The sequence below is a fragment of the Microtus ochrogaster genome, chromosome 24, assembly GCF_000317375.1.
Source record: "Microtus ochrogaster isolate Prairie Vole_2 chromosome 24, MicOch1.0, whole genome shotgun sequence".
NCBI classification, from domain to species: Eukaryota; Metazoa; Chordata; class Mammalia; order Rodentia; family Cricetidae; genus Microtus; species Microtus ochrogaster.
In genome coordinates, this window is record NC_022024.1 from 36,540,702 (window position 1) to 36,554,391 (window position 13,690).

Below are 13,690 nucleotides of genomic sequence, written 5' to 3' on the forward strand. Positions count from 1 at the left end.
TTGTTCTGTGGATATCTGGGCTCAGGCCCCTCTTAGCACCTCCTTGGCTGGAGATTTAATTCAGAAGCAGCAAGCCATCAACAGTTGCCCTGCCAAGTTGTCCATAGTCTGTGCGTGCAGATTCCTTTCTGTACTATGGAGTGTAAGGACCCTGTGGTATGAAACACAAACATATCCTACAGTCTCCCTGCCCCCATCAGCATGAAATCTGATGTTAGAAAGGATGCCTCCTGTGGTGAGTGAAGGCAACGAGACCCACAGAAGCTCCAGAACTGTCTAGAACGATGATGTAACCTGAAGAAGGGTGGTAACAGAATGAAGAAGAAATGGTCAGGGTTTGGGGACAACCATAGGGAAGAAAACTCTTCTGCCTTTGGTCCTGGTAGAAGCACCTCTCATAGGGATGAGGCACACCCTGCACAGAGCATGAGGTCAGGAGAATCGTGTAGATGGTGAAAATGCTGTGGCTCCTCAAACTCAAACACGAGTGCTGCTCCCCAAGGAAGCACTGTGGAAGGCCAGCCCTGAGTGCTGCAGTTTTAGACAACTGGCCTGCAGGTGTCCTACTGCAAGACCTGGCAGCTAAAAACACCTTGTTTGTGATGGATAGGACAGGAGGCAGGGAGTCGAGACTATTCCCAGCAAGGCAGAAGTGCTGGACCAACTCCAAGGGCCATCAAGAAGGACCTTTGGTCTACATAGCTACATTAAAGATAACCCTAGGAATCTTGTATTTGGTGAGTCACGCCATAGAATCTGAATGCCTTGGTTCAAACCCTGGCTTGCTTGGCCACTGTCATGTCTGTGTGTCTCAGGTTTCCCCCTGCACAAGACCTGCCTTTTCGTGTGTTAGACTAGGTAAGCGAGTGTTAGCTACACTGTCTTGTTAGAAGAGATGAGTTGGGGGCTGCTTCCTTTATCACTGATTTTGAGAGAAAACAGCCTGGAGTCCAGTGGCAAGGGCATGGCTGCCCTTCTACACCACTTCCACTAGGCAGGGGGTCACCGAGCCTAAGACAGAGGCACAGGGATGGGTGAACTCCCTTCATAGACAAGCCTTTCACACCCAGAAGTCCCTAAGCTCTGCCTAGAGGTGTATCTGCTATGGAGTATATGGCTGCTTCCTCTCCTTCTCCTTCTTTGTGAGTGTGAGAGTGTGGGTATGCAGGAGGTCATCGCACAGTTGCAATGGTTCAGGGTCAGGTCTCACTTCCCATTTGACTGAGGCAGGGTCTCTTGTTTGCTGCTTTGTACATCAGTCTAGCTGACTTCTAAGGATTCTCAGACTCCACCACCCATTTCACCATAGGAACCCCAGGATTCTAGATACTAGTGCTACCATATCCAACTTTTTTTTTTTAGCTTTGGAGCCTGTCCTGGAACTCACTCTGTAGACCCAGGCTGGCCTTCAAAACCACAGAGATCCTCCTGCCTCTGCCTCTCGCGTGCTGGGATTAAAGGCGTGCGCCACTCCCTCCTGGCCACATCCAACTTGTAAGTGGATTCCAGGGACCAGAACTCAGGTCATCCCACATGCTCAGCGAGTGCCATTACCCCCACTAAGCCACTGAGACAGTCCAAGAGTTGCTTCTAGCCACAGGTCAGCTTGACTATCTCCTGTGCTGAGCTGGGTGGCAGGGATGTATCCATCCTCTATGGGAGCTGTCTCTGGCGTGACTCTTAAATCACCTACGAGGAATGAAAAGGTCAATATGGTTCTCGGTCCTCTTCTGTGCATTCGCCAGACGGCCCAAATTTCACTCTTCCTTCACTAACACACTGCCTCCCCTTTCTGTTCTAGATCCTCATTTTCTTAACAACAAAGAAATGTCTGACGTGACCTTCCTGGTAGAGGGAAGACCCTTCTATGCTCACAAAGTGCTGTTGTTCACGGCTTCTCCCAGGTACAGACCCTTGGCTTTGCTGCAACTGGAATTTGTCTGTGACTGTTCCTATTGCTGCTCTCCTGGAATACGTGGTGTACGTGGTGTAGCAAGGTTGACCTTGAATTTCTGACCCTCCTGCCTTCCCATCCCTAGTACTGGAATTACAGGCATGCACCATCATGCCCAATTTATTTGGTGCTGCGGATTGCACCCAAGGCCTCAGGAATACCAGGCACCTCTGTACAGCTGAGCTACAACCCTAGCTGCTATCCCTGCTTTTTGAAGTTCAGTCCCACTGATAAGGTCCCTACCCACCAGAGGCTTTGCATCCAAACTCCAAGACAGATGATCAGTCAGCAAGGATGGGTTAAATGCCCCTGCGGCTTTATGTCCCACAAAGACAGAAGAAGCTCCTGTCTCCCTGGAGCAAAGCTCAGACAACAGAAATGAGATCAGGTGATGATCCCTGGGCACCAGACAAGAGGGAAGCCAGGGCAAGCACTCAGAACAGATTAAGACCTGCAGAGGAGACCCTGGGCTAGTGCTGGGAAGTGATGGACTTTTAAAGAGAATCCATTCCTTCCCAGTGGCCAGTGTGGGAGAGGATGTGAGTTTCAAGCTGGTCTTTAGCTTTGAATAGACACTAACATCTGTAATCCGGTTGTGTTTTAGAGCAGAATCCAGAGATTTGTGTCATGAGAAGAATCATTTGGGGCAATGACTAGGTGTGTGGATGATTCTTTCGGTCTTTCTCTGTGTTGTTCAGGTTCAAGGCCCTCCTCTCCAGCAAGCCAACAAACGACAGCACCTGCATAGAGATCGGCTACGTGAAGTACCCCATCTTCCAGGTGAGCTCTGGGGTAGCCTTGGGGCCTCAGATGTCCCTGGCATCTTGGGACACCCCTGACTAAGATGTTAGCACCTGATCTTCAGGCTCACTTACTTCACCCCTCCCGCTCCATCCCAAGCCTGCAGCAATCACTGGAGCCCTGTGTCTGTTAGCTCTAGGCTTGGACTTGGGGAGGGGGCCCAAAGGTAAGAGACACCCTCTGCCAAAGATTTATACATCTAGAGGGGGTATCCCCAAGTCACCCTTCAATTACAGGATATGTAGGGTGTTTGACAAAGAGGATGTCCATTTTGGAGCCATGTACTGTAATAGTTTAGACCCAGGACATTGAGGACATGGCTAGGAATGGAGAACCAAAGCCAAGCCAAAGCTATGGGGCTCAGAATGAGGCTTTGGGCTCAAGAAGAAGGCTAGAGAGACCCAGACAAAGGAAAGAACACACACAAAGGACTTAAATGATGTGTCTATCCCAGCCATGTTAGAACCAACAGGATCTGTGCCTAGCCCATCTGGTGGCTCACCTCCAGGACTCGATACTGAGATGGTCTTTCTAAGTAGAAACCATACCAAAATGGAAAAGCCTGTTCCCCCAACTTCCACCACACAGATATCACCTGGAGGGGCTTTGAAAATGTCCCCTGGATGTCCTGCCTGTACATCAGACCCGTAAAAGCAGAATCTCAGGGCAGGTCCCAACCTTGGGCTCACGGAGGCCTCCCCTTCCTCTCCTGACATCGTGGAGCCAAGCTCTCTCTTTACAGCATCTTCGGAGCATTAGCAGACTGTGAAAATAGAAAACACACTCAATGTGAGCCCCTAGGGCCCACCTCTCCACCTGACATTCACTCATGGGCAGTCTCACTTCTGACAAGAGCCTCTGATGCTCCCGGGCTCAGGGTTCGAACCAGAAAGCTAATACTGTTCTTGTGTCCATGATCCTTTTAACTGCCCTGCCACAAGTTCCCACGGCTGCCCGTACAAGAGCCAAGGTTAAAACCAAATCCAATCCTGTTGTTTTCTCATATCCTTGGAAAAATGCATCTGCTCTGAAGTCACCTGACCCTATGAATCCTGTGGCCTGTTAGAGTGAGATCATGAGCTGAAGGCAGGAAACAGAGCACCTGTATGCACATGCGTGCACACACACACACACGCACACACACACGCATGCACACGCACACACACCTAGAAGTACCCCATGACTATTAAGCCTGGTTCTCACTAGAGAGGCTCCAATAATAAGAGCCTGGCTCAGAGCAGGCATTAAGTAAATGTTTGCCCAGCGGACTTGTTGTTGGAGTCCTACATGGGAAAGGCTGGCCTCAGAGGGATCCCCAGGCCTGTAATTGCTTCCGATGGGGACGGTTTGCTGGCCACATTAGCTTTAAGCTCCTGTAATAGGAAGGGAAGATTGATCGGGCCCTGGGGATTTGCCTGTGTCCCTGCCCAGTCCCCATAAAAGAAGAGCCTCATTTGTTGTTTCAAATAGGCCAAGGAAGGCTGAGTCCGACCCACAAGGAGCCTCCCAAAAACCTGCGCACTTTATGTGCTTCTGGCATGCCAATTTGGGCAGAAGGATTTTTAGTAATTGATACTGCACTGCGTTTCCTCCCTCGAGACTGTTTAACATCATATGCTTGCAGGAGCCAGACCCACTTGAGGCCACACCTGGAGCTAGGCCTCCTTCAGACTGCAAAAGCCCCTGCCTCGTGTAGGTTGGCAGCAGCCAAGAAAAACAGTTCTGTAAGCAGGGCCTTTGGCCTAATAAGGCCTTGTTGCACCCACTTAGAGAAAATGCTTGCACTGACAGAGTCTGGAAGGGGCCTGGAATGGCCTGATTTAAGTTCCATTAGCCCAGGGTCTCCTTCCACCAATGCAGCAATTTCAGCCCATGGCTCAACCCTGAATAAATGAGACAGTGTCTGTGACAGATAGAAAAGTGCTTTGTAAACAGGGGGGTGAACATTACAGAGGTGCTTCTTATTACTCTTGGTTTGACCTACATAACAAACTGGCTAGAGGAATCAGTTGGTTTTAATAAAGCCCATAGCCCCGTGTTGACTGACGGAATTTCACACACATATAAGCCCTGCTCTCTAAGGCAGGAGGTGGAGGGGATCAGCGTAGTGCTATTTCCCAAGGCCTAGACAATGTCACCACCTCTGTAGTGGGCAGGACACAGAGACTCAGACACAGGAGTCATGTGATGTCTAATATGGTCACATGAGACAGGCATGGTGACATGTGCCTGCAGTCCCAGCTCTTGGAAGACTGATTGCTCTTGCCAGGAGGATTGCCGTGAGTTCGTCAGCCCGAGATTCCAAGTAATAATGATAACATAAAGTGTCCCTGTGCTGTCTCTGTGCTAAGTACTATGCTAGGCACAGGGATAGTATGATGGATGAGACATCTGTACTCTCAGATGACCCAAGTTTCTTAGCACAGTGAGCAGAACTTGACCCAAAGGAGAACCAGCCTCCACTGTTACAGAAGAGAGTTCATTCAGGCTGAGGGAGCTGGAAGACATGGCCAGGTTCTGATAGAGGCAAGGGGAGATAAAAGACAGATACCATGCTAGATACATTTTATTAAAGCAGATTCCAGACATTGGAAGACACATAACAGGGGACAGCCTTACGTGGCTCCTTCACACCACCCTCAGTGAATATCAAAACCCTGGGTCCCTCTCGGCTTCCTCTGGAGTGTCGTCAACTCGTTATAAGGAGCTGGTTGCCCAGAGTGGCTCTCTGGGACCTCAGGAGGTTTTGTGTCAGGCTCTCTAAGTAGTATCACCTGTACAGCTTGACTGGATGAGAGGTAGGTGGGCACCCTTGGTTACCATCCATCATGAGGAGACAAGCTCAGGTTTGCTTTGGTCCTGTGCAAAGACATGGAGGCAGAGCCTGGAAACTATAGGGTCGTGATTTCGGGGTGTCATCAGGAAAACCTATCCGAACATCCCCCATCAGGTAGAGGGATGTTCTAGAGTGGTGTGGTATTGTGTACGGCTGGGGCATCACTCACTGTGTTCTCTTCCTTCCAGCTGGTCATGCAGTATCTCTACTACGGTGGCCCAGAGTCACTTCTCATTAAAAACAATGAGATCATGGAGGTAAGGAGAACATTGCGTTCCTAGCTGCCTCAGCATCCCTTCTGTCTGGCTTCCTCACTGAGGGCCCTCCTAGCTCCGTGATCCTCACTAACTCTGTGGCCCTTCCCAAGCAAAGCCTTCCCTGGGAGACTGTCTGCATCAGGGGCCCTGGGTAGAAACCAGTCTTACCTGGCTTGTGGGAGGCAAGCAAGTTCACGGAGGAATCTGGGCACCACTTGCACTGGGACAGTTGGACCTCTACAGCACCATCAGGGAGTCTCCTAGGTGACCTGCTCCCCCTCGTGGTTGCTAGGGAATTACATCCATGAGAGGCACGGCTCTCCTCCGTACAGTGCCTCTGGAACCCAGAGGCTGAGAGCTGGGAGCCATCTCTCACCATGCCTGATGCTCTTCACCTCCACCACCACCCTCTCCCACCCCTGCCTGTGGCTCCCACTGCACCTGACTTCCCATCTATTCCCCCACCCAAAGCCAGAGCTCCAATCCGTTTTCCTAGTTAAAGATGGGAGCTAACTGGGCATGGTTGCACACGCCTTTAATCCCTGTACTCGGGGCAGAGGCAGGCGAAGCTCTGTGAGTTCAAGGCCAACCTGGTCTATAAGAGCTAGTTCCAGGACAGGCTCCAAAGCTACAAAGAAACCCTGTCTCAAAAAAAAATTAAAATTAAAAAATAAAAAAAAATATATATGTTTTAGAAGATTCTTTAGTCACCTTTGGCCATGGTGAGTGCTGTAGAGCTCATGGTCACTAAGGGCCCAATTTGTCCTGCGTCCTTACCCTTCTTAACCCCCACCCCACCGCATGATACTCCAGAGACCCTGGTCTCTCTGAATCCCTCCTCCTATCCTATACTCCACCACAGGGACAGGTGGTCTTTTGTAAGCATCTTAAATTTTACTTTCTGCATTGACTCGTTTGCTTACTGGCGACGGGGCTGAATGGACAGGCAGGGGGGTGTCCACATGACAAGTTCAAATCCCAAGTTCTGTGGAGTTGGAGTGTGCTGCCTTCACAGGACAGGGGCGTGTTCACCCACCCAGCATCCCTCAGACCCCCTTTGTAAGATACGGTGGAGGTGAATGGATTTGCATTTAAGTTTCAGCCGGCCATGATGGCTCATGCTGGTAATTCTAGCACTTGAGAGGGATCTGATGATCACCTGAGACAGACAGCAGGCTCCAGGACAGACAGACACTGAGACTGTGTCTCAAACAGAAAAAAAAAAAAAATCACAAGAAGGCTCATGATAAACCCCACTCCCCCCACCTTGGGAGAAGTATGACTTCCTCTCTCAGAGCCTGCCAGTTTCAGCATACTTCTGGTAGCCTCCACGGCCCAGGGCTGACCTTTGACCGGGTGTGGCAATGGCCCAATGGGATGAAGACCCTGACCTTCTGGAGTCTGTCGTAGAAAGTGGGAGTGCCATAGCACCTGGATAGGAAGTCCCATAAAGAAGAAGACGGGGTGAAGGTCGGTCCCTGAGCCAGGATGGCGAGGAGCGACATTGGAGTGGAGATGCAGGGAGCACTGGCAGGGAGGAAGCCACAGTCATACCCACCTTGCTAATGGGTGTCCTAGCCCCTCCTCCTTGCTGGATCTGATTTGGGATATTTGGGGCTGACCTGCTATGAGAGGTGTGTCTGTGATCCACTCCACCCTGCCCTCTGCCCACAGGAAACTTGCATAACTAGGGCCTGCTTCCCCCCCGCCCCGTCTCACCTTGTGCATCCAGCATCTCTGCTTCCTGACCCTCAGTCAGGTACCCTGTGGAGTAGATGAGCTGCTTTTCTATTGCTGTGCCAAAACACTATGACGGGGGCAACTTGAAGAAGAAAAGATTCATTTGGGTTTACAGTTCCAGAGAGATGAGAGCTCGTGATAGCCAAAGGGAGGAGGCAGATGGCCAGCCCGGTGGCTGAAGCCGCAGCTGAGAGCTCAGGGCTCTCGTCTTGAACCACAGACACAAAGCAGAGAAGAGCCAACTGGAGCAGGGGAAGGCCTTGTGTTCTCAAAGCCTGCTTCTTCCTGCGACATATATCCTCCAACAAAGCCACACCTCCTAAACTGTCCTCCAGACACTGCCACCAATTGGGGACAATGTGCCCAAATGCCTGGGACTATGGGGGGCCGTTCCTCACTCAAACTGTCACAGTGGCGCACTCCTATGGTTTGCTAACCACTCTTCCCCATCTCTACGGCTAACAGTCTCTTTTTCTGGATTCCAGCTTCTGTCTGCGGCTAAATTTTTCCAGCTGGAGGCTCTGCAGCGACACTGTGAGATTATCTGTGCGAAAAGCATCAATACCGACAACTGCGTGGATATATACAGCCACGCCAAGGTAAGCCTCTCCCCTGACCCCACAGCCGGCCCTGTGCTCCCGAGACTGTTCCGGGGCTCTGTGGCTTGGGATTAAACTCTGGGCTTCAGCACACATCAGCCAGTCGCTCCACCGCTGACTCACGTCCCCAGACCGTAGGCCTTTCTTTTCTGCTCCAGATCTGACATCTCCTTGTCCTCCCTTTCTTCGTTGAACACTGGAAAGTAAGCCAGGCAATGGTGTCCCCAGGAATGTTACTCACTCTGCTCCCACAAGAATGATCACAGACTGATTCCTCAGGCCTGGACTGGGCTCTCGATATCAGGGTCTAGTTAATTTAATGTCTCTGCTATTAAGTGGTCTTGAATAGAAGAGTTTAGAACGGTGGGTCTCAAAAGGTGGTCTCCAGCAGCAGCAGCAGCAGCAGCGAGGGCAGCAAGAAGTATTTTAGGTCACACCCCAAACCTATCAACTCAGAAACTCTGGAGGGTGGTGGGGTGTTCCTGATTCCCATGCAAGCTCAAGTGTGTGTCGATTTTTTTTTTTTATGTGCTGTGATAAAACACCACAACCAAGGCAGCTTATAAAAGAAAGGGCTTATCTGGGCTTTCAGTTCCTGCCGGATTAGGGTCCACTTTGGTGGGGAGGCATAGCAGCAAGAGGCAGGAGTGATGGCAGAAGCAGAAAGCCGAAAGCTCGTGTCTTCAAAGAGCAAGTGTGAAGCAAAGAAAATGGATTTGAACTGGGGTGAAGCTTTTACTCTCAAAGCCCACCCCCAGCGTCACACTTCCTCCAGCAAGGCTGTGCACCACCTACACCTAAAACAGCGCCACCAACTGGGGATCACGTGTTTAGATGCACAAAACTATGGGAGACACTTTTTGTACATACTACCACAACGGGTGAGAACACCATTCTCCTTCGTGTCTCTGGGACACATACACACACATGCATGCATGCACACACGCACATGCACACACACACACACCCTACACACACACAGTGTTCTGGTTAGTGTGGATTAGAACTCTCCATCCTTGCTTTGACCCTGAGGCTGACATGCTCTACCTGTACCCCAGCTAAGCAGCATTTGTCTTTGTCTGAATGGGTTGCCTCACATAATGGCACCACCCAGAGAGGCCTTCTGTGTTCAGGAAGAGAGCCAGTGTCTTTTTCCTTTCCTCCCTTAACCATGGTCATTTGAATTGCCCCAGAAACCCGAACTCCACGGGTAGATTTTCTGTGACTTTTCACGTTGGCAAGTCCTAGCCCAGTCTCCTAAGGCTCCTTAGCTGGCAGCATCAGCTTCACATACCGTGGTTTAATAATGCCAGCTGATGCCATACGAGTTTCAACAGGGAATGCAGGCCAAGGACTTCCGTGGCAGGGGAGCAGACTCTCCCATGTACACCCATGTGACCAGGGCCTCTGCTCTGACAGACATCAGCTTTACCTCCAAGATCCCATCCTGGAATAGTGCCAACATCAACATAAGCCATCTGTGGTATTTACATGAGGGAAGGGCAGGGCCAGCTGCCTCCTGCCCGGTGTGTACACTACTTCCCTCAGCTACAGGCAATGCAGCCTCGACAGATGCTCTCCAGCCGCTGGGATTCCTCTCTGTTTGTGCTTCAGATGGACGGTAGTGCAAGAAGAAGCAGGAAAGCTTGCTCTGAACCAGAGGAATCGCAGGCATTCAGATGCTAACGGCCAAGGTCCAGATGTTAGCAAAGACCCCCACAGCATCAGCTCTGTGCTTCAGGGAAGCCCGTGAGTCCCAGCTGTGGGATTTAGATGGAGGAGAAAGCCAGCCCATCCGTGCCCGGGTTAGCATCTCTTCTTCCTAGAAGCTGTCCCAGCAGCTCAGTCCTGAGCTTCTGACGGTCCTCTCAAGTTATCTTTGTGTTTGAAAACGAGGACGAGCTGCTTCATCAATTATAGAAAAACCCAATCCAGGTCTAGTATCATGGTGGAAAGAACCAGGGTCTGGGAGCCACAGGAGTCTCTCTGGTGTTGATTGACCCACGTTTTCATTGCTAGCACCTGACTCATCCGAATATAATAAAGAAGTTTGTAAGGCCTTCTAGGCCTAGCGGCTCACACCTGTGATTCCAGCACTCTGGAGGCAAATGCAGGAGGGTGAGGTGTTCAAGGCAATCCTCAGCTCCGTAGAAAGTTTGAGGTCGGCCTGGTATATGAGACCCCATCTTAGAAGGGAAAAAAAAAATTAGTGCAAGACATGTTCTCTTCATTTGAAAAACATAACAGAGGACTAGGGTCAGCAAACATGTTCTGTAAAGGGGCAGATGATTATTTTCAACTTCGGTGTTTTATTTTGTTTGTTCCTCCTTGAGTCTACTACCTCTAGTGCAGAAACAATCGAAGGTAGGTAGAAAATAAATATCACGACAGTGTTCTACCCAAACTTTGTTTATAAAACAAATTGCAAGCCAAACCTAGCCCAGGGGGCTGTAATCTGCAAACCTCTACCTAGAAGGTGAGAGGTGAGAGCTTCAGTCCCATGTGAACCTGTAGATAGTTGTGTGGAGATGATAAACTGTGGAGTATATAGCGTCCATCCCGTTAGTCTTAACAGATACCATACATAAAAATGTGTTGTATTTCCCTTCACTTGCGCTAACTTGCGTGGAGTGGCACTCACCTACAAAGCAATCTGCAAGAGCTAGACCTCTCAGCCTCAGTTTCCCTTCCTATTCAGAATGAGGCCTTGTCCTGTGACCCCCCCCCCCAAGAGCAGGACTCACATGGCAGGAGTGGCCTCTGTGCTAGGAGGTCTCCCAGCTGAAGAATTCGGTGCCTGCATGGTGACTATATTAGATAGGACCCCAGCTCTGACTGACGCTTCAACTGCTGAGATCTCTTGAAGACCATAGAGTCTCTATGTACATCCATGTCCTGACAGTACTCCTAGGCTATCCCACCCATCCTGAAACTTGGGAAACTTAGGCTCAAAAAAAAAAAAAGACTGAACTTGAACAAGGCAAGATGTAGAAGAACAAACATCAGGTCTTTGAGTAGGAGTACCAAAGCCACAACCTGGGGATAGGAAGATGGTTTGGTGAAGCATCAGGCTGATGCACCTGAGTGAGTGGTCTCCATCATGGTAACCACCTGCTTCCTTTCCTCTCCCCACAGTTCCTTGGGGTCACAGAGCTCTCGGCATACTGCGAAGGCTACTTTCTTAAAAACATGATGGTCCTCATCGAAAATGAAGCGTTCAAGCAGCTCCTGTACGACAAGAACGGCGAAGGGACGGGCCAGGATGTGCTTCAGGACTTACAGAGGACGTTGGCCATTAGGATTCAGTCCATTCACCTATCCTCCTCCAAGGGTTCCGTGGTGTGAAATGCCTCCGTGTGGCAAATGCGGTTCCGTGGTGTGAGATGCCTCCGTGTGGCAAATGCGGTTCCGTGGTGTGAGATGCCTCCGTGTGGCAAGTGCTTCCCCGGAGCACGATTTCTGGTTCCCTCCTGCACTGGCTCCACAAAACACACATACACAAAAACTGTCCCTGGCGTCTCTTTCTGCTGGGCCAAGGAGCTGCCTCCACTGCCTCAGCCTCTCTCCAGTCAGTGATCTTGGCGTCTGTGTGCTCCTGAGTGAAGAACCTTCCGTGAGTCTGCAGGTTAGATTGTAGCTACGTCCAGAACCTGCAAGCCAATGTAGCAGCCAAGCCACCTCCAATGGAAAATGCCCAGGAGCCATGGACACCTTCTGCTGAGGACCACAGTCTAACAGATGGACCAAGGCTGAAAAGGCCCTCTGCTTCCTGGTTGACCTTGAAGAGCATCACGTGACAGACGAATGACTTTGGAGGCTGTTCTTGCTCAGGCAACAGTCATAGTGGCTAGTTATAGACACTGTTGCTCAGCATGAGGAAATCACAAGGCCAATTTTTAGGGGCGGGAACTTTTTAAAAAACGTTCGTGTGTAGCAAACACAGAGCAGTCTCGTAGTTTCAAATATATTTCTAAAAGCTTAATGGTTCATTTTCAACTGAGTTGTGTTTAGGGGTTCATTTTTTTTTTTTTTAGACAGTAAGTTGCAGGTCCGTGCCATGTAAACTTGCATCCGACAAATTCCTGCTGATATTATCTATATGAGGTCACATACTCCTGCCTTAGTGATTCGATCATGGTTACACAAAAGAGGTGCACTGCCAACTGCCAACTGTCTCTAATTATCTCAAATCCCATAGTTGACAATACTCTGCATGCTGACCGTGGACTTAGGATGAGACTGAGACACCCCCATATAACAAAACATGCATTTGCATGGGACCCGAACCTATAAGGCATCATGCCGTGCTTCGTCTCCTTTTGCCAAAGTTAGATAATGTTTCCCGACTTCCTGCTAAAAGCCCATTTGGTGAAACAAACATATTCGTTTCTTTTCTGATTATGAATGGTTCTGGGGATGCTTTTACAGAAATATGTTCATTTCTGATACCGAATAGGGGCGGGGGAGCACGTCAGAGAATTTGCTATTAATCTCAGAGCTTTATCTGTATTCTCAGAAGATGTTCATAGTTTGTTACTAGCCAGAGAGTATGACTATGTTAGATTATTTTTAAAGATGAAAAGTGTATGATAGATAGGCTCACCACTTTCTGCATTCTGAGAGTGTACAGTCTACAATTATCTATGATGAAAATTTATATTGACAGGGTTATGTTTGCTCTGCCTATAATATATATATATACATATGTGTGTTTGTATATATATATACATATATATATATATGCAAAAGAGATTGGTGAAGTGCCACAATACTCCAAATAGTTCTTGAGTTGCAGCCTTTTTGCTTCTCGTTCCTTATTTTGAATCCTAGATACATCACGGTTAAAAACTGGGAGGGTGGTTTTTAATCTCTTAGGATGGCAAAGTTTTGTTGATAAACCTATTTCCTAGCATGCTTTATGGAAGTTGCGCCAAACCCTAGAGTCTAAAGGAACTTGTATCTTTCACCTGTTGTCCTACTTGCTCAATGCCTGTCAAGGACCCACACTGAGTCTTGTTCCACGGGTGTGGCATGCACGGTATCCAGTCCGAGTCCGTCTGAAGTATCACCCCTTTGTGGTCCAAGTCCTTGAGGCCTCTCTTCCATGTAGTCATTGTGAACCATCCCTACCATCAAATGAAAAAGGGAACCGCTGCTTGAGGTGACAACCAGGTCACATACAGGGTGGCATACGGTCACTTGTCTTTAGGGATGCTGCTCCCTAGCCTAGCTGGTTTCTCTGTGAAGGTCTACTGCTCTCTGGACCTCCGTGTGATCTGTACATTGGTAACTCCTGCCCAGGCTTCTGTTACAATTTGGTGTGCTTTCTCTGTCATTAAAAAAATTTATTTCCCACAGTCTGCATCCTCTGTGTAGTACACAGGAGCGCCTCCTCCCTTAGCTCAGGCCTGGGGTCTTCCCTCAGCTGAGAGGTTGGAATGTGGCTCTGTAAAACATGTGGAAAATAGGGACTAGACAGCATAGAGGATGGAGATATATATAT

General features: G+C 49.4%; 1 protein-coding gene across 6 annotated transcripts in view; it reads left to right on the plus strand.

Annotated features, from left to right (window-relative positions):
• The window catches only part of Btbd11 (BTB domain containing 11), a 258,983-nt gene extending 245,423 nt beyond the window's left edge, over positions 1-13,560 (plus strand). For 4 of the 6 annotated variants that reach the window (XM_026784505.1, XM_026784504.1, XM_026784503.1 and 1 more), the window contains 5 exons: positions 1,802-1,904; positions 2,653-2,734; positions 5,780-5,848; positions 8,074-8,187; positions 11,323-13,560. In XM_026784505.1, the coding sequence (XP_026640306.1) occupies positions 1,802-1,904; positions 2,653-2,734; positions 5,780-5,848; positions 8,074-8,187; positions 11,323-11,532 (578 nt within the window). In that variant the 3' untranslated portion in view covers positions 11,533-13,560. The remainder of the gene's footprint in view (positions 1-1,801; positions 1,905-2,652; positions 2,735-5,779; positions 5,849-8,073; positions 8,188-11,322) is intronic. The other 2 variants (XM_026784502.1, XM_026784506.1) reach the window with 2 other exon arrangements.
• The last annotated feature ends 130 nt before the right edge of the window (positions 13,561-13,690 follow it).